The sequence below is a fragment of the Aspergillus tanneri genome (genome assembly GCF_003426965.1).
Source record: "Aspergillus tanneri strain NIH1004 chromosome Unknown AapTan_6_pilon_pilon_pilon, whole genome shotgun sequence".
NCBI classification, from domain to species: Eukaryota; Fungi; Ascomycota; class Eurotiomycetes; order Eurotiales; family Aspergillaceae; genus Aspergillus; species Aspergillus tanneri.
In genome coordinates, this window is record NW_022984633.1 from 1,548,693 (window position 1) to 1,574,207 (window position 25,515).

Consider the following 25,515-nt stretch of genomic DNA (forward strand, 5'->3'; position numbering starts at 1 on the left):
TACCTCAGAGAAAGAGAGAAAAAAAAAAAAAAAAAAAAACAACCGAGTGGGATGCTTAATGGCGTCATGCCTTCCTTTTTGGGGTTTTTGCAGGCGGTCAGGTGGGCCTCCTGTGCACGTGAATGGCCCACCCTTCCGCCAATCAGCGCCGGTGTGCTTGGAGCGGCTTCGTCCACGCCAAGTCAGGCGTTTTTCTATATTCTCAATTCCATTTTCCATCAGTTTCTAAATATTTGCATCTACCAGTATGTATCATCATCTGCAGGAATGTGATGATCATTCTCAGGCTACTGGAGAAAGGTAACAACGGTTCATCGACAGAGTGGATTCAATTCCTCCTCCTATCCCCAGACGGTTCGACTTTTGGTATCCGCGGACTGGCACTAGATGAAGACGGTCTCGACGGTTTGCAACTATCCAGATGGATTGGCTGAGAGTTGCCTAGAGTCGCTGTTCGGGCCGCTGTGGATATCCTAGCTTTTACCCTGCGCCTCATTGCCCAAGACGGTGAATGCTATGTCGTGATGGGGGGATTGGGGGAATCCCGAAGCGAGATCCATTCGCGCAGTGGTTGACTCCAAGCCTGCTGGGATATGCTGAATGAGTCATGCCATTAGTTAATCATTGCTGCTTGCTAAGAGAACGGGTAAACAAGTGTCCAACGAAACAAACATCAAAACACAGCCATTATTGAATACGCCCCCCATTTATCCCAGTAGTCCAATAACCTCCTTCTCTACCCCATCAATCAGCGAGTCTAGACTCGTGGTTGGCGACAGCAGATCTAGGAAAGGCACGTCTGCCTTGAAAACCTTGTACACCCAGGACCGGAACTCCGCCGCCAGCATACTGTCCATACCATACGTGGACAGTGGCTGCTTCACATCCAGCTTCTCTTCTGGGATCAGGATCAAATTGCCGAACCGCTTCCCAACGAGGGCAGCAACAGTATTTCGGAGAGGGGCGTTCTCCCCCGCCTCCCCTAGCGCTTGGGCGAGCTCGGCGGAAATGGCGCCTACCGCGCCGAGACTGTCGTCACCACTGGCCAGACCATCGATCGTAGTGGCGAGCAGCGACGCACGTGGGTCCGAGAGGATGGGGTTGCTCACGTCAAAACCCTTGTTTCGCAGACCCTTGAGGGCCAGTGGTTCAAGTCCCGTCAGAATATGACTGCTTGCTAGGGGATCGGCCCGCAGGAAGCCCGGCGTGCTGGCATTCTGGCTCAGAGCGACGTCCACGATCTGCAGGAGTTCCTCCTCGTTAATGGGCTGGATGCCCTTGCGCAGCAAAAGTTCCTCGATCTCCGGATTCTCGTGCAAGTAGCCCACCTCCGAGATCATGCCCAATCCAAGGGAGGTCGCGGTCAAGTTCTGAGCGCGACGGTACCGGGCAAAAGCATCCAGGAAATGGTTAGCGGCGCAGTAATTACTCTCCGTCGCGGTGCCAACGCTGCCGGAAACCGACGACGTCATGAGGAAGAAGTCGAGAGGGTGGGTTTTCTCGCGCGCGGCAATTGCCTGATGAAGATGCCAGCTACCCCGGAGCTTGGGACCAATGCCAGTGTGCCAGGCCTTGTTCGTCATAGTCGTGAAGAGAGCTTCGCTCAGACCCATTGCTGCCTGGACCACTCCGCCAAGGGTACCCTCGATACCATCGATGGCCCGTTGGACGTCCGCCATGCTGCCTACATCTCCGCGGACCACCGATACTGCGGCGCCTAGTGACTGAAGGTCTTCGACCAAACGGCGCGCGGCAGGTCGGTCCGCCCCCGATCGTCCCAGAAATACGTACTTGCGTGCTCCGCGCGCAAACATCCACTTGGCGAGAGATGCACCCAGACCACCGAGACAGCCAACCAGGAAGTAGGTCTTCTCGGGAGACAGCTGGGTGGCGTATTTCAAGGGCAGAACCTTCTGAGGGTTAGCATACGGTGCACTGGTAAATGCAACACGCAATAGACATACATCAATCTTGGACCTGCGGTTTTCTAGTGTAACTGCCACGCCGCCGAGCCGATTCTCTGCGCTGGCATAGTGATAGGCCTCGGAAATCTCGGAGATATCAAAGACCTTCAAGGGCTTAATGAACGGAATACAGCCTTCCCTGTACAACTCCAATACATTTTGCACGAGGCTGTGAAAAAATATAATCAGCATGGCCTCTTACCAAATATATATGAACATTCATTCACGTCACTCACCTGGACCATTTCCTTTTGACAGCAGGATTACCGGAGTAGTATAAGTGCTCAAGGTCGAATGCAGTGTAGGTCAGCTGTTTGGCGAAGAAATTCATATCCAGCCCCTCTGCAGTGCGATTACCAATTTCCACGAACCGTCCAAAATCAGCACATGCGCGCCAACTGTCGTGGAGCAGGTCGCCGCCAAGCAAGTTGAACACAACATCAACGCCGCGACCGTCGGTTGCTTCGAAGATGTCTGCGAGGTAGGACGACTCGTCCAAGAGGAAGACTCGCTTCTCGTCCATCCCATAGGATTTAACCAGAAATTCTTGAGCTTCGGTGGAGAGGACTGTGCAGAACACTTCCACTCCAGCAAGTGCAGCGAGACGAGTAGCTGCCAGTCCGATACCAGATGAGTCGATGTGCACAAGAAGTTTTTCTCCAGCCTGGATGTGAGCTCGGTCATGAAGGGCATACAGAGCTGTCGCGTAGGGCACAAAGATAGTTGCTAGCTCGACGGGACTTTCTGTGGACTCAAGTTTCCGACAGGCCCATGAAGGGACTTGATCGATAAGACGGAACTGATTAGGTGCCATCACAGCTACCCGGTCCCCTGGAGCAAGATCTGTGACTGCACGGCCGACTGATTTAACAATACCCGTGAAGGCCGTGGCACAGGTTGACTGCTTTGTCTCTGCCTTTCCATGGACCACTTGGCTGTCCGCTGCATTAACGGCGTGGGCTATAGCCTCGACCTCCACAGCGTCGTCCTTCAACTGGGGTCGACCCGAGATCTGTCTGAAACAAAGGGAGTGCACCTGGCTAGCTCCTTGAAGGAAGAGGCTGCAGTCACCCGCCTCTTGGAGTTCCATCTGGACGGTGTGCTTGCCTTGTGTCTGCTGGAATCTTTCGTTGGAGGCATAGTCAGGCAAGAAACGGCTGATGTACAGAAGGCCATTACTTTCAACAAACTCGTAGTCAATTGTAGGCGACAAGACACTCTGGTAGAGGATGAAAGCTATATGCCTCGCTGTGACATCGAACGTCGTTTTACCATCCATGTCTAATGTGTAGAAGCTCAAAGACGGCTGTTCTAGCATCAGTGATCTTGAAAGACCACCGACAAGGGCCATGTCGGGGTTCTTCCCCTGAAGCATGCCGCAGGTGTTCACCCAAATGACGTTTGAGGCACGGTTAGTGATAATCTTCAACTGCGTCATCCGATGTTCATACATGGTGGATAGGAATGGCTGGTTCGTCTCAATGGTCGTCACAACAGTACACTTTGGTGGAATTGTGCTCTCGGAAACCGCATCCAACGGCAGTCGACTGACACAGTCCGCGATGCTAGAGATCGTGGAAAGAATGGCGTCACCTAGGGGAGTACCGGCCCTGTCCTCAACAACAACAAGATTCTCTATCTGAGCACCTGTCTTGGGATCTTGAGTACGCTTCTGAAGGAGGCCAAGTCCGCAAATATTGGTTGCTTCCCATGTGGTTGAGTGTTCAGTTTCAGTTGGCAGCTTTGGAAGCGATTGCAAGGTGTCCGGAATAATCAGCAGGCCGTTAGGGCCGATCAGGGACGGAAGAAGATGAAACTGTTCCTTTCGCTGGTCTTGGTATGCCTGTGGCATGATAACAATATCGTACGTGGACGCGGTTCCGTCGACAGGCAACGAGTCGAGCTTTGATGGCGGACTGGCGTCGAGGAGCTTCCTCCGGTTCACAACACCCTCGTCAGTGATTTCGGCCACAGAGAACGAGCTGTAGGTGGGCATCTGAGTTCCGACCCCGAGTCTTTTCATGCAGACTCCAACAGCCGTAAGGTCATGAGGGTCCGTTAGAAGGTACAGGAGTTTCGCCCTAGGATTCTTATGGCAGAAGAGTTCAACGACTCCGAGCACCTGGTAGAGCTTTTCAGAGGGACAAACTTGTGCGGAGAGCTTCTCCAACGCAGCTTCACGCATGAGGTACTCTTCAAGTGCATCTGGTGCAGTTTTAAGGCTGGCGAGATCTGGCTTCCAGCAGACGCGAAGCATCGGTTGACGCTCGACGATATCGGCGTTGCTTGCAGCCCCTTCGTAAGTTCTTAGGCGCATGCCGTGGAACTGCGCATGCACTTGTCCGTCAGGCTTGCGAAGCTCCGTCGAGATTGTAGCCGTGGAAAAGCTCGTTGCATGGGAGTTGGCGTAAACCGTGTAGCTGCTGGTCAAATCTGCAGCCGTAGGTGCGCGGATGATGGCGCTCTCAAAAGACACAGGGACTTGGGCTAGAAGATCCGGGATAACACCATGCGCACCGGCGATGATAGCAGTCTGAAACATACCGTCAATGCTGACAGGGTGGATGGTGTATTTTGAATCCTGTTCAACACCTCCTGGAGTGCTTTGCTGGACATCAATCTCAGAAATAGCCCAGCGTTCCGTTCTTCCTCGCGGAACACGAAGTGTCTTCATGGTTTGGAATTGGTCTCCGAAGTTGAGGCCCTCATCTCCCATCTTCTGATACCAGTTCCGCACTGCTGATGGCTCGCTGTGGGCCTCCTGGAGTTTGACAGCTGCCGCAAGCGGCGCATGCGGCACATGGTTCGCAATTGAACCCAATACATGTGTAGCTGATCTGCCGTTCTTCACGGAACTGATCTGAAATTCCCACCATTTCTTAGACTTGACAGTCGGAGAGATATTTCGCTTTCTCAGCGTGGTAAATAGCTCAACGGGGACCATATTATCCTGATTGGAAAGTGTCAAAGCGGCCATGATGTTGACATTGCGCAGCTCGTAGGAGAGACCATCTGTTTGTTTCCTACCCAAGGCCTGTGTTAGAGCCTCAATAGCCATAGCAATGTATCCAGCAGCGGGAAACACAACGGTACGATCCAGCTTGTGATCTTGGATCCAACGAACATCATTTGCATTGAGGGCATTTCTCCATGAGAAGTCCATCAAATTGCCACCCGTAATCATCGAGCCTAGCAGTTCATGGCGCTGGTATGCCCGGTTCCTGAACTCAATACTGGCTCGTGACTCGTTCCACAGAGTCTGCTCGTAGGTCCACTGGTAAGTAGGAAGATCTTTCACAGTTTTTCCGACAATACTAATGTCCTTGGCTGCAGCGACGCTATCGAGACCATTGATAATATTAAGGGGAACATTTGCACCGGCCACATGCAGACTACCCAGGAGTTTCAAAAGGCTCAGATCAGAGGACTCTCCTCGAGTTAGGGCCTGGAAATAAGTAGGAGTGATTCCAACCTGTTGCAGAGTCTGCTTAATTGGCAATTTCAAAGCCCCATGAGGACCAATCTCAATCAATGGCGCTGAGCGAGTGTCTGTTAGCTTCTGCAGAGTCGGCCCGAAAAGCACCGGTTTCTCAAGGTTGTGCCGCCAGTATGAGTAGTCAATCGAGTCGGTATTCGGGGTGACAAAGACCGAAGAGATCCATTCCACGTGGGCTTTATTCCTTACCCGTGTTGCGAGAGGCGTGCAGCTGTTGCGAATGAGGGCTTCGTACTCGGCCCCTACCTGCATCATATGGTGGGAGTGGTATGCCCGTCCGTCGGTGAGCAACTTTCGTCGAAGCACACTCGAATCAGCCATGGCCGAGTGCAATGCATCAATTGCGTCGGCGTCGCCACTCAGAGTAACATTCTCAGGTGAATTGACACATGCCACGGTGACTTTTCCGGTTAACCCATTGCGTTCAATCTCCTCCTCGGCTTCCGTCTGGCTAAATCCGACTGCCATCATCTGTCCCTTTATGGACAATTTGCTAACAGCATAGCCTCGGTAGTAAGCAATTGTAATGGCCTCCCTCGAGGTCAAAAACCCAGCAGTATATGCCGCTGCAATCTCACCGGACGAGTGTCCGATGACTGCGGATGGCTCAATGCCCCAGCCAGAGAGAAGTTCAACTATAGCAATCTGGATAGCGGTGCATGCAGTCTGTGCCCTGCTCACTTCGTTGATCTTGCTCGTATTGGCTGGTTGGGCTAGAGTGTCTATGAGGGTCCAGGAAGGGCCATGCTTCAAACACTTGAGAACAGCATCATACCGCTGTATAGAGCTGCGGAAAGCCGCATATTGCTCAATGAGGCCCTTGCCCATCTCTGCCCACTGGGCACCCTGACCAGTGAAAACAAAAGTGAATCCTTTCGAAACGTCAATACCGGTTTCGCGAGGAATGATTAAATTTTCAGGCTTGAGATCCTCCGCCAGAGTGCGTTGCGAGGCAACAAGGAAGCCCTTATGTGCAAGCTTTGACCGACGAGCCGTCAAAGTGTACGCAAGGTCTACCAGGTTGACCGTCTTGTCGTGTAGCGTGGACACCCTAGCAATGAGAGCTGACTGACTTGAGGCAGAAAATGGCAAGAGGAATTTCTTATTGATCAAATTGAGAACCTCGGTGGACACGGAATTTTTGCTGTATCCAGCTGGCACGAAGATATCCGAGGCCTCCAGAACAATGTGGACATTGGCACCGCCGTATCCAAAGGAGTTCTGAAAAGGTTAGTTGAGAGCTATGGTTTTTGTTCCTAGTGACTCACGATCCCGGCCCTTCGAGGAATATTCCACCCATCACAGGGCCATGGCGTGTTTCGCGTGACAATCTCGACGTTCCAGTCGTACGTCTTGATATCAGGGTTCATCGTGCCGATATTCACTGTTGGGGGGATCACCCCTCGTTCTAGAGCAAGAACAGCCTTGATAATACTGGATATGCCACTGGCTGCTTCGCTATGGCCCAGGTTTGATTTCACCTGTTCTAATGAGCAAACGCTGACGGACTGAAGAGAAAAACGATAAAATACATACCGAGCCGACTAGCAAAGGTGACGCTTTAGGTCTACCAGAGAATGCATCTGCCAGTGCACGAATTTCAATAGGATCGCCTACAGGAGTACCTGTACCGTGGGCTTCCACATACGAAGTATCCTGTAGGCTCAGCCCAGCCTGCGCATGGGCCTTGCAGATGACAGCTGCTTGGCCTGCAGAGCTTGGCTGAGTGATCCCTGGGGTTCGGCCATTCCTATAATTAGCCGTTAGACACTGATATCTAACTTAGATGATGTATTATGCTCACGCATTGACCGCAGTGCCGCGGATGACCGCTCGGATTGGATCCTTGTTCGCAATGGCATCACTAAGTCTCTTGACATAAACAGCTCCTACGCCATCCGCACGTCCGTAACCATCAGCCTGGTCACTGAAAGTGTGGCATGTGGAAGTTTTCGACAGCACTCCAGCTTTCATAGTCCCGATATGCTGTTCAGGAGATTGAATTAGATTAACACCCGCCGCCACCGCAGCATCACACTCATGGTTCCGCAGTGCCATGACTGCAGTGTGTAGGCAATATAGCGAAGAAGAGCAAGCAGTATCCAGAACCAAACTTTTAACATTAGCATCACTCTCCTCGGTACCTGAAAAAGAGAACTAACCTTGGACCAACTAAATTGAAAACATGGCTGACCCGATTACTCAAAATCGTCGTCCCCATGCCCGTAGCACTGTACCGATGCAGATACTCGGGATCTCTTGTCTGCATGACCTGAAAATCCATCGTGAAATTCCCCACATAAACGCCCGTATTCGACCCGGCGACATCCTCCAACCGGGCCCCCGCGCTCTCAAAGCATTCATACACGACCTCCAGCAGCTTCCGCTGCTGCGGATCCATATACGTCGCTTCAAGATTATTAATCCCGAAGAAAGCGTTCTCAAAATCTCGGATATTCTCGTTCAGAAAATATCCACCCTTCGTGTTCATGCTCCCTGGACGGTCTTTGTCCGGGTGGTAGAACGCTTCCGCGTTGAATCGGGAGGTTGGAATATCACATTGACCTGTTCTGCCGTTGATGAGCATGTCCCAGAAGTCGTCTAGGGATGAGATGTCTCCGGGGAGACGACAGCCTGGTTTATGTATGATTAGTAGATGTATCTCGATGAGGAGGATTAGAAGGACTCACCTAGACCGACAATGGCTATGGGTTCTTGTAGTCCATTCTGCTCTGTGTGCTGGGGGGGCTGTGACTGCTCGTTCTTGTGCGATTCCACCTCTACATAGCTGGATTCTGAAGAGACGCTCATATTAATCGTTTGTCTATGAAATATCTTGGTCTAGAGTGTATAGAGGGATGGGAAAAGATGATATTAAACAAGTATAGAATAAAGACCACAGGCCATACGATAGAGGGTTATTATATTCAAACAATTGGGTCAATGCACACGGTCAGGACGAAGATACCCCTTGCTATATATAATCCACAGGTACAGTCATATAAATCAGCGACAAAGGAATCATGACAGCACCCTAAAAGGGAAAACATTAGGAAGTTCCAAAATGAAAGAAACAAAGAAACAACAATATTGTACAGCCGTAAAATACAAGGAAGGCTACGTCATTTCGAAATAATTATAATTAATCTGACAGAATGAAAAGAATCCCGAGAATCAGGAAAAAACGTTATTTATCGCCTGTAGGGTTCCATGTTCCTGTTCTTTGTCCGATGCAGGGCTATGCTTTAGCCCCAATCCAACATTTTTAATAGTACTTAATATCGACTGGAGGGTTTTGACCTGGCTGTAATTTAGAAAGAAGGTTGGATGATGACACAGCCCCCACGTAACAATCTCTAACGGTTGTTTATGCTATATTAAATCAAAGCCTAGATTCTGATCTCCACGCTGGACCACGAGGTATTTATCAGCTGAAAGGGGGCTAAGCCACTAGGTCCTAGGTACTAAGAACCACCTTACATCGTGGATACGCTAAGGGTGAATGCTATAGCCACGGGGGAAATACTTATCATTGAACTATAGACTGACTGTCTATCAAGTTCTGACGCAGCACCTTTCTTAACTACCAGAAATAGCTCGGGTACTTGATTTCTACTGTGAAGACTTAGAACAACATGGAAGAGAGTCGTTCCGTTCTGATCACTGGGTAGTACATAACGCTATACGTATGGAACATCAGATTTAATAGTTAACAGATGCGGAAATGGCGGTATTGGCCACGCTCTGGCATCGCAATTCAAATCTGGAGGTGCATTTCCAAGATGTCCGAATATAGGTGTCGACTAACACAATGAACAGGCTACACAGTCATCGCAACACTCCTCCCTCATGAGCCCCAAGACCATCTAAAGAAACTCGGGGTTCATGTCTTCGTAGCTGATGTGACCAGCGACGTCGAATGCAAATCACTACTCGAGTCGACTAAAGAGCTAACGGGAGGAAGACTAGATGTTTTGGTTAATAATGCGTATGAAACCCCGTTCCTTGGACATGCTACTTATGCTAACTGAATCTCCAGAGGAATTGGTTTGTTATGGCCGTGCAGACCTCTGGTCTAGTGGCTTACTGTATGAGTCTACTAGTGTATACCATGCCAGCTGTTGATACGGACGTCTCTCAGGTTGAGAAGATGTTCGCGGTGAACGTTTTGGGCCCTATGAGGATGGTCCAAATCTTCCACCGTTTGATTGTGGATGCAAAAGGGACCATTGTCAATATAGGCTCAATAGGTGGTGTTGTGCCATATATCTATGGGTGTAGGTTGTCCTTCTTTCCATGAGCTGTGGGTTGCTAACCACAGCCATATCAATCGAAGCATCATACAATGCAAGTAAAGCTGCCTTGCATGCATATGGAAACACCCTTAGAGCCGAGATGAAACCATTTGGGTACAGAATAACCTATTCCTTGAAGGATAGGGACAAACACTAATGTACTTGTTAGCGTCACCGTAGTCAATGTGATTTCGGGCGAAGTTGGTACAAATATCTTGAAGAGAGATTTTGACGCTTCGTTACCTGCTGGTTAGTATTAGATCCTGGAATACGTTTTGCAATTGTTGACCTTTGAGATTCCAGATTCCATCTTCCAACCTTTGAGCGATGAGTTCAAAGCCCATGTGCAGCGCACGCCTAGTAAGTGAATTCTAACTCAGCACGGAATCTATATGAATGCTGACGCTGCTAGACACAATGACACCGGTTGAATACGCAGCTGGAGTCTTTGCTGAAGTGCAAAAGAAATCACCTTCAGCGTGGTTTTGGCATGGAAACCTGACAACAGTTACACGCATACTTGATGCACTGTTGCCCCGAACATTTTGGGTGAGTTCCACATACTACTCCTGGATTTAAATATTACGTAGCCAATGTTAACATGCATCAGGACTGGTTATTCGGCCGGGAATTCCACTTTGATAAGCTTAGGAAGGCTGTAGAGGAAGGAGAGAAGACTCGAGAGAAGAAGTCTGAGTAGCCTACATAGTATGAGTCAAACTCAAGTCTAATTTTCTGTAATCAGTCGAACTGCCCAAATCTAGCTTAATAATCGGTCAGCCTGGGGTTATATAAGATTCAGTAGTTCTAGTCAAGGAGAATACTTCAATTTCTTCCTCGCTTTTTTCTTTCTGCTCAAAACAGTGTGTTGCGCATAGACCTCCAATGGATATCCACGGGAATGCACTTGTCATTGGCGCAGGTATGCTAGTAAGATTTCATTATCCACTTGGTATTACCTCTGTCATACATGTCTTGTCCTTCCTTATTTATTCTAGTCTTGTTGATTTCGATTTTTTTTTTCCTTTTTTTTTTTTTTTTTTCCTGAGTCCACGCCATGTGGATGACCCCCACTATGACTGCATAGAATAACATGATCTAAGGCTCGGGCATCGGCCGCGATGTCAGCATCGCTTATTCTCTCGAGGGAGCGCGAGCGCTAGTATTAGCGGATATCAACCAGGCCGCAGCAGACGAGACAGCAAGGCAATGCAGACAAGCCATATCCAGCAGGACTAATGGCGTTCCGGCTATCCATATCCATGTTCTCAAAGTAGATGTCTCCGATGAAAAATCGGTAGAGAGCATGGTTCAGGACGCAGTGGCTATGGTTGGTCGCATTGATTACTGTGTGGACAGTGCTGGTGTGAGTGAAGCTATCTGAGCCCGGTGGGGAGCAACGAGGTCCACTCCGTAAGCTGACACAGCCCGCAGCTTGGTGTTCAAAGTCCCCTGGAGATTGCAGAAGCTTCAGGGGAAGAAATGGACAGGTCCTGGAGCGTGAACGTGAAGGGCACGTTTTTCTGTCTGAAAGCTGTGAGTGCAGCTATGAAACGGCAGGATGTTCTGACGGTGCCATCTCGCGCTGGCACGAGGGAAATTGGTAGAGGGGTTATCATTGCCCTTGGATCATGCAATTCCTATGTGGCCACACCCCGTATAGTCCAGTACACTACAGCCAAGCATGCCTTGCTTGGGATGGTAAAGAATGCAGGTAGGGAATCAAGAGTTTCTACAGGATGTGGGAGACGCTAGTTAATGAATGATCCAGCTCTCGATAATGCACCGTATAAGATCCGTGTCAACGCCGTTTGTCCTTCTTGGGCTGACACGCCGATGACGGACGAGGCTATCGAAGGGGATCCAAGTCTGAAGGATATAATTCGACGAGTGGTTCCACTTGGCCGAATTGCGCAGGCTGAAGAGGTTTCCGACGCTATCATGTTTCTGAGCAGCCCGAGGTCCAGCTATATGACGGGAAGTGGCCTGCTCGTTGATGGCGGGGCTACATTACAGCTCCAAATATAAGATTTGATAAGTGTTTCGAATTTGGGGTCCAATTCACGTGGACTATCCTATAAGAAATCAACGAAAAACACGTAATACCCATATGATTTATAACTGCAAAAATCAATCGCTACATTAGAATTGTAATCTCGCTTAGTTTAATGATTCCGCCCGGGCCTTGAGATCCTTATTGTATTGATGAAACTGGCCCAAAATCTTCTTCCCCAACAGCGAAGGGCTCATCAGGAATGAAATCGGCCCGGTAAATTGTTCGGTCTGTTTAAACACCGTCGATGCTCCGTTATTGGCTGGTTCTATGTGAAAGCTATGAAGACCAGCAATCAGACCAAAGACAGGAGGTCCCTGCCACTGGAACAGTCTATCGGAGTTTTCCTTTCACGATTATCAATTTCAGGTGCCACTCTCGAGACCACGAACGTGCCCTCATGTAGGAAGCTGGTTTATTGGATGGGTATACCTTTATTTCCGCGGTAAATTTCATGCCATCAACGTCACATTTGATCTTGTCCCCTGGTTCCATTGATTGGAGAGTCTTGGAGCTATCTTCTGGTTCGAGCAGTTTGATAAAGCTCTGCCATTCTGAGTATTTGGAAAAGTCAAGCAGCTGATGGAAAATATCAAGTATGAGCATATGCCCCTTTCATTGCTTGAGATGGAAGCAGGCATGGCCGAAGATACATACCACATCCCGCACTATAGCGGGGGAAGCAGCGATCTCGATGTGAGTTTCGATCATCTCGTATTGTACGGATATTAAAACTTGTGATGGTTTGCGAAGGAGAGACTGGAAGTGGGAGGATGGGGAGGCAGGAATCAGGTCAGACTTGCATCACAAGACTCCCACCACCTTGCTGGGCGGTGCAGTTAACTTGTCTCCCCTGCTGGTTCATTGTTTCTGCGGAACTACAGTTGGCAGCTACTTACCCAAAAAGGCTAGACTAAGCGAGGCCCACAGCTATGTAATTTTCAATACCGGGTACAGCTATCATCATCGACGTTGTGTGGGTCTGACATAAGATAATAATGTACCCTATTAGGTACTATGTACATTGCTCTCCTAACGATCTGGTGAAAAAGAACATTGTACAAGCATTATTTTTACTACAATGCTGGCCACCTTACAAGGAAAATCTCTGTCCGACAATGTCCTCACTCAGCTTCCACAATTTTTCCGCCAACTCAGGATCACTGGCATACGTAGCTGGCGGGACTTGCTGGCAGTTGTCTATATAAACCGGATTGCTTACTGATGTGATTGTAAGCGGAGGAGAGTAACCATGATTAAACCAGTACTTACAGTTAACTCCTGGATCGAGCGCCGCAACGATTGTCGACGATACTCCTTGATCTGGAGTCTTGTCTAGCAGGCCTGACGCGATGATTTCCTTGGCTCTCTCCAAGTGTAAATGTCGACCAATCTCGGTCAGGACTCCTGTCAGAATAGCTTCAGTAACTAAAATATTAAACACAAGAGAATTGAGACTAGACAATTACATACCTCCTGGATTAACGGCATAAGAAACAATGCCTCGACCGTTCAGACGCTTGTTAAGCGAGACTGTAAACAGGATATTGGCCGTCTTCGACTGAGCATAAGCAGCCTCGGGAATATAGTCGCTGTCCGTTCGTACCCCAAACTTGGCCATTACGTCCCTGTTTGGCTCTTGATCTGGGGGGATCGGTTTGCCCTCCCAATTTATGTCGTCAAATCGTACGGGGCCAAATTTGTGCCAACCTCCAGTGAGATTGACGATTCTGGTGGCCTCGGGGGGGTTCTTCTCTGCGGCTGCCAGTAATCTGGGCATAATCAAGTTGGTGAACAAGAAATGTCCAATATGGTTCACGCCGAACTGCATCTCAGTGCCAAATTTGGTCAGTTCGCGGTCCTGGACGGACATGACACCGGCATTATTAATAAGAATGTCAAGGTGGCTGATCGATTGATTCAGCTTCTCGGCAGCAGCGCAAACTGACTCTAGATCACTCAAGTCCAAGGCAATGCCGATGATTTTGGTTTCTGGTGAAATAGATTCCAACTCAGCCAGCACGTCTTCTACCTTGGGCTTTGATCTGTAAGTCACGATAAGAGTAGCAGGTTTATGAGCAGCCAATATTCTTGCGGTAGTGGCACCCAGACCTTTTGTGCTGCCGCCTGTCACGAGTACTGTACGGAATTTGGTTCAGTACTCATTCTTCAAACGCACGGAGTGTAGAGAGTAGTCATACTGTTTTTTCCCTGTATGCGGTCGGCAAAAGTAGCAGCAACTTTTGACCCTGACGTGAATTTACCGTATGCTGGTGTCGCCATGATTGCACTTCTGGTGGTCACGTAGAGGGACAATGGTCTGACTATTAAACCTGTAATCTCTCGTGGTATTCTCTACTGATTTGACTGAAACCTCGTCTGGTCGTACTGAAATCGCGGAATCAGAGACATTTATATGATTATCCCCACCGACATGACTCAACCTGGTGATACTTGGTACCATGTGCAACTGAACCGCCCCCATATCCCACCTGGAAGTGTAGCAAACTCTAGGCTTCCTAGGGCAACTAAGTTACCCAGCAGTAATCAGGAGTCACGCCAAAGGGGAAGCTTAGACGATCTTACTATACAGAGCAAGGTTCTACTCACAATTTTCTAAACTCGCTTCCGTCGTCCATGTGGCATGAGCTGTTGAATTAATATAGTACGATCCGTCTCTAACAGGTCTCAGGGATTGCAGAGAACCATCAAAACTAAGTGACGTATTTTCCATTTCTTCTTCCACATGGTGAACCAAGCTATATATAAATATTTCGCTATTCTATCGCCCATCGCATCCTGAAGGAATAGCGTCACGATGGTTGCTTGATATTAGTGCTCAGCCTGAGTTCTGCCCTCGTATTTTCCATGCGTGAACCACTCATCTCAGATCCCCATCGCTAAACAACGCCAGTGGACAACACCAGGAAGAATGCGAAACAAAGGAGAAGAGCACGCAAAGCAACTAGGTGTAGTTTAAAAGGTGATGGTGTTCTCGAGGAGAGATTGTATATTCTCTTGACTTTGTCACCAGCCCCAGAGATCTCTGTCTTGAATTTTTTTTTCGAATTTTCTATACTTTGGCCTCCATCTGGTAATTCCAGAAGACGATATGCTACCCAGTAAAGTTTGCTCGTTGTTGGGTTGGCTTCTACCGGCTTGTCTCTGTCCACCAACCTCGGCAGCAGGGACATACGGCCAGACTTTGATTTTACAAATTCCAATCAAAGTATCCGCTACTATTCCTAGCGCACCGGCCTGGACATGTCTGATGAACACGTACAAAAAATCCCCGGGGGTTCTGGGGATCTCGTACGCCCCGGAGAGCGGCGACAAGCACACGATTGATCTCTTTGTTGGTACGTACTACTATGCAGCCTCAGTACTTACGACCCGACCAATAAACACATCCATCCATACATTTCACTCCACATTGGACTAAATTCTCACTCACATAGATGTGGACAACAGCTCCGCGGGCAAGGAAGTCGAGAAAATAATCACGTCCTCTGACGCAGTTAAATCCCTAAGACACATCCAAGACGGCACCATAAGACAATACATCGTGCCATTTGACCAGCCTCAGCCATTGAGGACACTCAACACCGCGGGCGACACCGAGCTAGCCATCTTCTACTTGCTTCCCGGTGCAAGTCCGCAGAATCTGACGGACTTCGAGTCGGCGTTCGGAACGCTCAAATCAGCCGTGGAGTCGGCGTCGGGGGAACTCTACGCCACTAGTGGATGGCACCAGGGGAAGGCTGTCAACCCCACTATCAGGGTCGATGTGTCCGCCTATGTTGCTCTCGTGGGCTGGGACTCACTCGCTACTCACCAGACTTTTCAGACTACGGACGCTTTTGTGGGTGCTATAACGCATCTGGTACCTTTTCTTAGTGGGAATTTTGATTCTGATGCTAAATTGATAAAGGTTTTGTGATGGGAGGAACGGGATATGGATATGGGTGAGATAAATTGGAATACTGTACTAATACAAGCACGGACAACACTACAATGAGAGGCTGTCTTGTTGCAATTATCTGACGGTTTAGAATATCTGCAGGAGGACCGGAGTACTCCGATGTAGTATCAAGAATGGAGCTTAGTAGTGCTACGAACCGGTCTACAAGGTATCAAGTTAATTAATTTGCGTTACGTAGGCTACTGAGTGGCAGTACTGTGTATTTGGAATCTATGATTTGTCGTGTCGTACTCCATATAAGTAGTGTGTTTTTTGTTGTCCTTCCAAGGGCTGCAAGATGGCTGTCATTCCTGGGCACGGTGTATTTAGTACCAAGCATAGTAGAAATGTTCTTTGAAAACTTTTAAGCGCACTAGTATTTTTCATTACTACTATGTGGTCCTCAACTCCTGTAGCACTAATTTAGTGCCGCTTGGGGCCGTGATTAGTACCGTAAAGCCGTGGGGCCAACATTGGGTGAATTGCCACTTTAGATGCATATGCACGACAATATTGATCCTGCAAATTCAAAATAAAATAAAATAAAATAAAATAAAATAAAATAAGATAAAATATAATATAATTAATTCCGCATCAACAATCAAAGTATATTTACATTAGGATAGCCAACCAGTAACTGTTGTGTACATAATCCACTTTTCCACGTAGCACGTGCCAGTAGTCAATAACTGGGGCAAGTAATAAGATGAAAAGCTAGCCGGAAGAAAGAAACGAGAAAGCAGACATATCAGGGTTTTTTATTCATGAGCTCGCCCGGCAGGGGCCGTACCATTTTCGAGTAGATACATCTCGTGGCCGTCTATGCTGGGATCCCTTTTTGTGGTGTCGCTGGCAAAAGTGTGGTTGTAAGAATCAATGTCGTTTTTGCTGTTTTTGCTGTTTTTGCTGTTTTTGGATTTGCCACTGAGAATTTCATATTCGCCAGGTTTGAGCTTCAGTCGCGCCAATCGTTCTTCGTAGCTGTTGCCCGTAACGGTTTTCTGTTTGAAGAAACGCTGATTGATCTTCTTGAACACCGGCTGCATGGGTGGCATACAGCCGACGATAATAGCAACATTGGCTTCTCCACTATAGTTAACTTCAGCAACACGAGTCATTAGTTGCTCAGGGAGCTGCTAAATAATCTTACATTTTAATGGCTGCCAGGTCAACAACTTCCCAAGTGATATCAACGCTCTTGGCCAACTGATGCACAAAAGGAATAGCGACAATTGAACAAACCATGGAACTGCAATAATCATTAACGGCCATATTTCTTATCCCAGGACGCGTATAGAATGGGTTTCATACATAAATCCAAGCCCGATCACGCCCAGGACACCGAGTTTGGTGGCCTTGGCCATCTGCACATTCCAGAGCATAAAAATGGGAATAACAATATAGCACACATCAGTCGCAATAGTAATTGCTTGGAGGATATACAGTGCGTTTGTGAAAACATCCCGGCTCCAGCAGGTTCCGGGCATTTGGACAAACCAGTTCTTCTCGAACGGCTGACATTGAGCAAAGGCAATGACCACACCGACAATCGTAATTGTTAGAAGAAAGGCTAACGTCGTGTACAGAATAGCCTTGTACAAAGTCTTACACTTCAAGCGTATAAGCAGAGCCACAATTGAAGCCTTGACGAAGAATAGGCCCAGGACGTTAAACGGTTGCGCAATGGTGTTGAGCTTAAGCGCCATCACCATGTCCTCCGGAGACAGGTAGAAGATATGTCGCCCCATGCCATACCGTGTGGAGACAATTGAAATAATTTCTCCGCCCATGACAAAAGGCTTTCATGACTCGTTAACGCACGGTGCAAGTCATTCTGGAAGAAAAGCATACCATGGAGATGATCATCAACCAATCATCCCAGCTCATATTTTTGGTCATAAAGGCACGAACCCCGGTTCGAAGTATGATCATGATTCCAGCTGGGATGAGAAGCCCAACGGCCGTCCCAAACAGCACGCTGGATCGATCCTCATCGGGTGGCAGAGGGGGGGTAGGAGCAGACATGGCCAGCAAGACTTGAAACGCTCAGTAGAAACTAATACGGGAGGTGGGAGAATGGAATGGAAATATGATATAAAAAGATACACTCAGAAGGATTCCTGCATCACAGGAGAGGCGATGGCCTATAAAATCATTCTCTGAAGGATATCCCGCCCCAAGCTCGTCGAATTATGTGAAGCTCTGCCCCCATCTTTGAGCATTTTTGCATATGATATAGGCAACGTGGGCGACCACTGAGGGGTAACAGTCAGCCAACCATTATCATAGATATGCATTATCGGAGATTGGCGGGGGCGATTTCGCACGCACTGTTTTTCAACAGCCTGGATGGTGGTTGCAAAACTCAGCCCTTCAATGTCACCTCCATAGGACTTCACAGTGCTGACTGTGCCGTGTGGACGAAAGGAGGGGAAGGAGGGGGGCGAAAATAGCTTCCTGTATAGAGATTCCATTATCAGCGTTTAATGATCAACCAGTCTGTGCTGGTATACATTCGTGTTACATGCACGTCGAATGTTTAGCGTGAAGGGTAAAAGACGTGGCATTGCCTACTTACCTATAGAATATAAAGCACTGACATCCGCAGAATGAATTATTATATTTCATTATATGCTAAGCATGACAATGTATGGACGGGATTCTTCACACAGCCTGAAGAAAGCCAGCTCTCCATACTAGACAAGGGTCTCCGAGCAGCTATTGGAGTAGAAGAGATCTGAGGGACTTGGCAGGTGTGCAGGATCCATCTTTACTCCTCTTTACCAACCATCCACCGAAATCAGGGCAAAGGGCAGTGTGCTTGCCAGATTTAGTATACATAACACAGTCATCGGAATGATATCGTTAGTCTTACCCAAACAGGCGCCTCAATCCACCAAGCTAGGCCTGAAAATATCTAGTTGGTACGTCGATACAGCAGGTAAAAATACCAATCTTTCGCAGTTTTGAATACCTTGCGTCGTGACAAAGTATCGGGGACGGTGCATTGAAACTGCCCGGCCTCGACAGGGTTCTGGATATCTAATGCGTAGGTAAGCATCCATAGCGGACCACGATAGAGATCCTGACACTACAACGAGGCTCTTTCTTTGTTGGTACTTGTTGTATGATATATTTTTAACATTAAGATGATCTCTTTCTTGTCTTGGGCGGAAAAATGTACAGTCCCTCTAGACTTTATTTTCATCGGTCGTCCTCCATGTCCGCATCCTTCCCTGACATTTTTTGACCACAGACTCATCCTCCTTGGTACTCTCCTGCAACTAAAGCGATTCCTGTCTTTAGGTTTCGTTTAGTCATCATGGCTGCTAGCGAATCCACAAAGACCAGCGACAGCATGGAAAGACGTCTCTCGGAGCCAGCTCCGCTACCACGCAAAGTAACGGGCTTCAAGTGGGTTCTTGTAATCTTTTCGATTCTATCGGCTATATTTCTGTTCGCACTGGACAACACGATTGTCGCAGATGTGCAGCCCAAGATTATCGATTCATTCGGTGAAATAAACAAGCTTCCATGGATCTCAGTTGCGTTCGCTCTTGGTGCAGTCAGTGTCAATCTAGTATGGTACGCAAGGAAACCTTTGACTGAGCCATATGAAAAGATGTATCCCATATTAACGACTGCTTCAGGGGAAAGGTCTTCGCCCAGTTGGAGGCTAAGAAGTCTTTCATAGTTACGATCATCTTGTTCGAAGTCGGCTCTGCAGTATGCGGTGCTGCGCCCACAATGAATGCCTTGATCATTGGACGAGCACTGTGTGGCATAGGGGGATCCGGTATCTACCTTGGCGCAATCAATATTCTTTCAAACAGCACGACTGAAGCGGAGCGGCCTGGCTACCTTGGATTTGTTGGCTTGACCTGGGGTATTGGGACAGTGTATGAAGCCAGAGGAATCCTGGGTAAATCTGTCTCATCTTGTTAACATTATGATAGACTTGGACCTATTATTGGAGGTGCCTTTGCCGACTCCAAGGCAACCTGGCGATGGAGCTTTTACATCAACCTTTGTGTGGGAGCTTTAGCCGCTCCCATCTATCTATGGCTCATCGAAACGCACGATCCCAGGCCAGGAGCATCTATCAAAGACCGCATCAAATATCTCGATATACCAGGTGCGGTTCTCAGTGCAGGGGCGTTTGTCTCCGGAATCATGGCAATTTCCTTCGGGGGTGCTATGTTCGAATGGGGAAGTGGAAGGATCATTGGGCTTTTCGTCTGCTCCGGTGTTTTATGGATCTTATTCGGACTTCAACAAGTATTTTTGACGACTCCTGAAACGCGTCTCTTCCCCCTGGAGTTTCTGAAGTCGTACGAACAGGTCATCTTCTTTGCCCTGGTGGCAGCCGCTGTTACATGTGCCTTTGTGCCCGTTTATTTCATCCCCCTTTATTTCCAGTTTGTCTTTGGAGACTCCGCAACCCAGGCAGGTGTCCGGCTCTTGCCGTTTGTCTTTATCATGGTTTTTGCCGTTATCTCCAACGGTATTCTAATGGGGATAGTGGGATACTACATGCCTTGGTACCTTGTGGGCGGTATTCTAGTGGTCATAGGTGGCTCCCTGATGCACACTATTACCCTGGAATCCAGCACGTCGAGGATTTACGGCTACAGCGTGATACTGGCGCTTGGAACCGGGTTATACTCACAAGCATCCTTTCCCGTTTCGCAGGCTAAAGTTGGCCCTTCAAAAGTTGCCTCGTCAACTGCTTTCATTGGCTGCGGACAGATCGCAGGTATTGCCCTAGGGTTGACAATTTCCAACAGCATCTTCATTAACCAGGCAACAAACAAAATCGCCAAAATCCTGCCAGATGCGAACATCAGCTTGATTCAACGGGCCATTAGCGGCGCCGGAGGACCCTTCTTCAAGTCCCTTGACTCTGCTCAACAGGTTGCCGTGCAGAAGGCATTGGTTTCAACTATCGGTAATATATACTTTATGATTGTAGCCGCTGGGGCCTTTACTGTTGTACTATCTCTCTTTATGAAGAGAGAGAAACTCTTCGTACAAACGAAGAAGGACACCGCAGAGCCTACAACGGAAGAGCCAGGGGAGGAGATTGTTGAAAAGCAGGACGAGCACAAGTAACAGACATGAACCACACTATACCCAATAAGGACCAAATTATGGGAGTCCGAAATTCGATGTTTGGAATGTATTATTTTCAAAATCCCATGGAATCACATGCGATGCACCGGCGGGTCAGTGTTGCCGGACCATTATATTTTTGAACTTGAAAAGACTCAGGGAGTGAGATAGGGGCGAAAACACACTTTGGAATATTTCTGCCGAAGAGTCGGGAGGTATTTCGACCGTATCAAGACCAATAATAGAATTTACGTGACCTCTTGGGGGCCAAATGAGGACCACACTGGTAGGATAAACGACTGAATAATCTTCTACAGACTGAGGGCTTACGATTCTGGCCCCAGAAATATATGACAGTGCACCTAGTGGACGGGCTACTCGCAGAATAAGCCGTTTAGAACCCTTCATGTGATATCTTCCAAGAATGTTGCCCCGATGCTTAGAGCCAACCACAAGGCCTAGGATACTAAATCCTGGACGTCGCTTATGTTGACTGCATGGCGCAATCATAGGATGTCATCTGGCTGTCAGATTCTTTGAATGATCCTGAACTAGACCCCCTGCAGGACACTAGCGTATAGACTCTTTACAAGGTTGTTGACTTTGGAAATATTGCCATTGGCTGTCTAGGAGGATGGCAAATTTCCCAAGATCCTGGTGTTCGAGATGTAGTTTGTTCTCGACTCCACCGCATGCCGTCTGATTGATACCAGGACCCTCGGGAAGGTCCGTGTCGGATGTGTATTCCACATTTGAAAATTTCAGACTCGGTATTGCACTAGAATCTCCCACGGTATTGCCTGAATTGCATCGCCAGGTACCATTTCTTTATAAATAGGTTGATTCAGCTGAAAACAGGGCAGTGGATAGAAGCCAACGCCACATGGTGACATGCCACCCTATGGCCCGGGGGTTTAGTTTAACGCCCCCATGTGGTTTCTCCATGCTGACCCACAGTGCTCAAACTGTGTACATTCCCCGCCGGGCCATGTAGATTAAAAATTAAGACCTCTTTGATGAGCGCTCGGCTCCTGGCAGTGTCCGACATAGCCCAAAATAGCAGAAGGCAGGCGGGGCACAGTCAGACCATAAACAAAGAACCTGTCTTGGTTTGAACAGCGATTTAAATTCAGTCTGACAACGGAGCTATTCTCATCGAAGTAATTCATTGTCTATATATCAAAAAGGAATAGTAGAGACAGTGAATATACATTCACAGAATCATATTATCCGCATTGATCAGCTCCAATCATCCATTCTTGCCTCTCTTTAGTTTTTAATTCTCACCAAGTCCATCCCTAGCCATGTCTCACGGAGGTCCGGTTACCGGATTCCCAGCGCCCGGTCTTCCAGAACAGAACCGCTATATTGTTGGCCACAACACAGAGGGAAAGTCCGTCTTTCTAGTCTCTGACAAGGGTGACCATGCCGCCATTATGGTCGAAGGAGCTGCAGCGCAGAATATCCCATACAGCACAAAGTCCAACCCGGTGGACTTGACAGATGATCAAGACATCAAGTTTTCCATGGAGAACAAGGTACGCAGATCCATCATTGGACGCAGCATCACTATAATATAAAGTGAAATGGAACGTTTATTAATTATACTGAATAGCCACCGTTAAACTATCCCGAAGGTTCAGTAATCCGCACCATCGACTTTGCACCTGGGGTCGAGTCGAACCTGCACCGTTCTATCGGTCTCGGATATGGCGTTGTCACACATGGCGTGATGGAGTTGTCGCTGGATAGTGGTGAGAAGAGGCTCATGTATCCTGGAGATGTGTCGGTGAACCGGGCTGGTATGCATCGTTGGAAGAATGTTTCGGATAGTCAGCCAGCCAGGATGGTTTATTTCCTCGTCGGGGTCACGAATGCCACGGCAGCTGGGAAGGAGTTGCATGAGGACTTGGGGTATTTGGCGAAGGAATATGTATAGTTGATTTAGATAGGTCAAGGGTGGGGGTAGGGGTCTGGTAGAGGTGTTAATCTACGATGTTATGCTTAAATGTGTTTACTATGTGATAAATTAATTGTTTCTTTGGTTTATACATGGCTTTACATATGTATTGGGGACCGGCTATGAAGTATGACTCCAATTGCTATATATTTTAAGGTTGGTTTATTTGAATACCTATTATAATGCACACTATCCACAACACTGCTTGCTGTATTACCAACAATCCTTACCTGGGGGAATTTCATTTCCCCTCCAAACAATAGCTCTTGAATATGCAGTGCTACCAATTCTCCTTTGACAATGTCCCTGAAGAAGTGTTGTCTGTCATGCAAATCTTCGAGTCGATAGTACCATTTGTCTTCATATTAACCAAGGCTGGTATAAATGTCAAGTATAAGTAATAAAAATGAATGCAAGTACTGTTGATGATGGTACAGCATTTTAGAAAATTGAAGGCTGAATCCGTATGAATAAAATGTTGGGATGCTAGGTCACCTGTCCTCCGTATTTTATTTTATCAATCCCAACCTAATGACCCCATGCCTATACTCACTCACTCACTCACTCACTCACACGCCCAAGTCTCAAGGGAATGCACCATCATGTATCAAACGATGAAGCAGTCCGAACTCATCCAGATTAGCCGTCTATCTTTAGGCAAGTTCTCTCATACAACTACTTCAATCAACCACAGGGGTCCGTTGGCTTGGAATCACCTCGTTGGCACTGGAGACCTTTGGGGGTTATTTGAGAGGTCGTCCTCTGGTCAAGTCACTCTCAAAGTGCTCCATAACCATGACATCCTGGTTTCTTCCCCTCCCTCCCCCAAAAAATGATTTTGAAGCCAGTATTGACTTATCATATCAAATACTGCAGGAAAAAGTAGACTTGACAGAACTAATACATGAAGCGGCCACACTACCTCAGTCCAACGGGCCCACGAAATCTGTATTTGCTGTCGTGGTGAAGCTCCCTTGTATTGCAGTTAAATATCAATTAGGAAATACATTCGTTCGTTGAAAACCAACCAGTCCGAAACAGACCGAGGAGCATTCCTTTCTGATGTTGGATATAGATCCGCCGATTCCAAGTCAAATTTTCTACGAACCGTGATTATTATACGGCGCTATCTATTCTTAGCGAGATTGAATGCCCATTTTCCGAGGCCAATGTAAGCCCAACGTCACAGGCGCGGACTGCGACAACTACCCAGACACAACTGTCCTCCGTATCTGCGGTGAAAGGTCCTTCGTGTGGCTCCTCACTATTTGATCTCCCTGCTTCCAACAGTCCACTCGTCTCAGCGCATCCGTCGACCGCGAGACCATCCACCGCTGTATCCAGTGTGACTGCCGGTATTCATTCTGCGTCCCTTGCGAGATGTAACAACGCATATACTAACTGACATGAAACTTCCATAGTAACCCCCTCGTCACCAAGCACTGTCATCCCTATGCCCACAGATATCCGAGCTACCAGGGGCAATCAAAACCATGCTCTAAAGATAGCATCCTCTGAAGAGGCAACACATTCCATATATCGTGCACCAGAGCAAAACAATATCAATAAACCCATCAACAGACTCTCAACTGCCACAACATCCTATGACATACAATCATTAGATCACATTTTGCCTCCGAAAAGAGAACTCCCGTTTTCCAAACCAGCTGCTAAAAGGTCGCGCACGGGTATACAACGATCAACCAAGCATTCTGAGACAGCACCGAGTACAGGTATGAACACTAGCAATGAATATCTTTCTATCAATCTAGAACAAATTTCATCTACCTTCCCACCTATTTGCGATACTAACCGAGACTATTAAGCTCCTGACTTCCAGCATCAACCTGAAACACGCGCACCATCATCAGCCTATATATTTCCCGAACCGAACAACACCAAGCCAGTAGCTCTAGCTCCCAAACCCGTCACGCCCAAATGCAGCTTTCCTTCATTCTCACAACCATCTAATAGCATGTCTCCACACAATCCCGCAGGATCCTTACCGCAGACTTCCTCCCTACAATGCTCCGATCCACCAAACACAGAGAACCCCATCCAACAAATCCATGCGTTGCAAAATACACTCAGCAAGAGCACCGAACCACTAGGGAAGTACAGTCAATATCATACGCCAGCCCTCTCCTCGTACTCGTCGACACCCACCGTGGAGCGGACAAAGCTCCTAGAGGGTTGGATTTGCCAGCATATCGAGGATGATGCATTCATCCGGCTTTGTGAGGATGTCGAAGGAATATGGAGACGGATTGCACTAGGGAAATAGATAGGTTATCGATCTTTGCTTCTTTTCTCGCACAAGTCCTTTTTATTTTTTATTTTTATTTTTTTCCCATTGTTTGTGTGCCTCTACATTCAATGATTCCATGTCTCCGAGGGATACATGATGATCGGAAAATTGTTCTACTTAGTCCAACGGCTACAATATGAGAGGTAAAAAGAGATACTTCCTAACAAATTGGTACTGAAGGCACTCGAAAACAAAATCCATAAATCCCCGCTAACTACCAAAACCCATTAACAAGTAAGGCTACTCTTTTTTTTGTTTTGTTTCGCCCTCTTCGATCCCATATAGGTGAGAGTAAACAGCAGGTTGGAAAATAATACTGAAGATACACACACCCGCACATAATAATAATAAAGTCCAATTTATTGT

The 25,515-nt window shown here is 47.8% G+C and overlaps 8 protein-coding genes across 8 annotated transcripts; 5 read left to right on the forward strand and 3 right to left on the reverse strand.

Annotated features, from left to right (window-relative positions):
* Nucleotides 1-707: 707 nt before the first annotated feature.
* On the reverse strand, nucleotides 708-8,271 carry ATNIH1004_008543 (type I polyketide synthase; the record flags this gene model as incomplete). The annotated part of the gene is made up of 8 exons (XM_033573151.1): nucleotides 708-1,913; nucleotides 1,965-2,133; nucleotides 2,201-6,681; nucleotides 6,729-6,941; nucleotides 6,997-7,210; nucleotides 7,265-7,573; nucleotides 7,623-8,094; nucleotides 8,151-8,271. The coding sequence occupies 8 exons, from the start codon at nucleotides 8,269-8,271 to the stop codon at nucleotides 708-710; spliced, it is 7,185 nt and encodes a 2,394-aa protein (XP_033423703.1).
* An 824-nt stretch (nucleotides 8,272-9,095) lies between these two features.
* Nucleotides 9,096-10,455, forward strand: ATNIH1004_008544 (uncharacterized protein; the record flags this gene model as incomplete). Its single annotated transcript, XM_033573152.1, has 9 exons — nucleotides 9,096-9,127; nucleotides 9,177-9,229; nucleotides 9,280-9,448; nucleotides 9,500-9,507; nucleotides 9,564-9,737; nucleotides 9,936-10,004; nucleotides 10,059-10,115; nucleotides 10,168-10,304; nucleotides 10,366-10,455. The coding sequence occupies 9 exons, from the start codon at nucleotides 9,096-9,098 to the stop codon at nucleotides 10,453-10,455; spliced, it is 789 nt and encodes a 262-aa protein (XP_033423704.1).
* A 185-nt stretch (nucleotides 10,456-10,640) lies between these two features.
* Nucleotides 10,641-11,783, forward strand: ATNIH1004_008545 (SDR family NAD(P)-dependent oxidoreductase; the record flags this gene model as incomplete). Its single annotated transcript, XM_033573153.1, has 4 exons — nucleotides 10,641-10,677; nucleotides 11,033-11,121; nucleotides 11,190-11,469; nucleotides 11,527-11,783. 4 exons carry the CDS (start codon nucleotides 10,641-10,643, stop codon nucleotides 11,781-11,783), a joined length of 663 nt encoding a protein of 220 aa, XP_033423705.1.
* Nucleotides 11,784-12,901: 1,118 nt separating this feature from the next.
* ATNIH1004_008546 (uncharacterized protein) lies at nucleotides 12,902-14,091 on the reverse strand (the record flags this gene model as incomplete). Its single annotated transcript, XM_033573154.1, has 4 exons — nucleotides 12,902-13,029; nucleotides 13,081-13,215; nucleotides 13,282-13,947; nucleotides 14,010-14,091. The coding sequence occupies 4 exons, from the start codon at nucleotides 14,089-14,091 to the stop codon at nucleotides 12,902-12,904; spliced, it is 1,011 nt and encodes a 336-aa protein (XP_033423706.1).
* Nucleotides 14,092-15,079: 988 nt separating this feature from the next.
* ATNIH1004_008547 (uncharacterized protein) lies at nucleotides 15,080-15,748 on the forward strand (the record flags this gene model as incomplete). The annotated part of the gene is made up of 3 exons (XM_033573155.1): nucleotides 15,080-15,167; nucleotides 15,267-15,670; nucleotides 15,740-15,748. The coding sequence occupies 3 exons, from the start codon at nucleotides 15,080-15,082 to the stop codon at nucleotides 15,746-15,748; spliced, it is 501 nt and encodes a 166-aa protein (XP_033423707.1).
* Nucleotides 15,749-16,527: 779 nt separating this feature from the next.
* ATNIH1004_008548 (uncharacterized protein) lies at nucleotides 16,528-17,794 on the reverse strand (the record flags this gene model as incomplete). The annotated part of the gene is made up of 4 exons (XM_033573156.1): nucleotides 16,528-16,858; nucleotides 16,920-17,018; nucleotides 17,081-17,568; nucleotides 17,621-17,794. 4 exons carry the CDS (start codon nucleotides 17,792-17,794, stop codon nucleotides 16,528-16,530), a joined length of 1,092 nt encoding a protein of 363 aa, XP_033423708.1.
* A 1,297-nt stretch (nucleotides 17,795-19,091) lies between these two features.
* ATNIH1004_008549 (uncharacterized protein) lies at nucleotides 19,092-20,881 on the forward strand (the record flags this gene model as incomplete). Its single annotated transcript, XM_033573157.1, has 3 exons — nucleotides 19,092-19,354; nucleotides 19,420-19,668; nucleotides 19,726-20,881. 3 exons carry the CDS (start codon nucleotides 19,092-19,094, stop codon nucleotides 20,879-20,881), a joined length of 1,668 nt encoding a protein of 555 aa, XP_033423709.1.
* A 1,304-nt stretch (nucleotides 20,882-22,185) lies between these two features.
* ATNIH1004_008550 (uncharacterized protein) lies at nucleotides 22,186-25,125 on the forward strand (the record flags this gene model as incomplete). The annotated part of the gene is made up of 5 exons (XM_033573158.1): nucleotides 22,186-22,419; nucleotides 22,497-22,814; nucleotides 23,917-24,196; nucleotides 24,263-24,574; nucleotides 24,668-25,125. The coding sequence occupies 5 exons, from the start codon at nucleotides 22,186-22,188 to the stop codon at nucleotides 25,123-25,125; spliced, it is 1,602 nt and encodes a 533-aa protein (XP_033423710.1).
* Nucleotides 25,126-25,515: the final 390 nt, after the last annotated feature.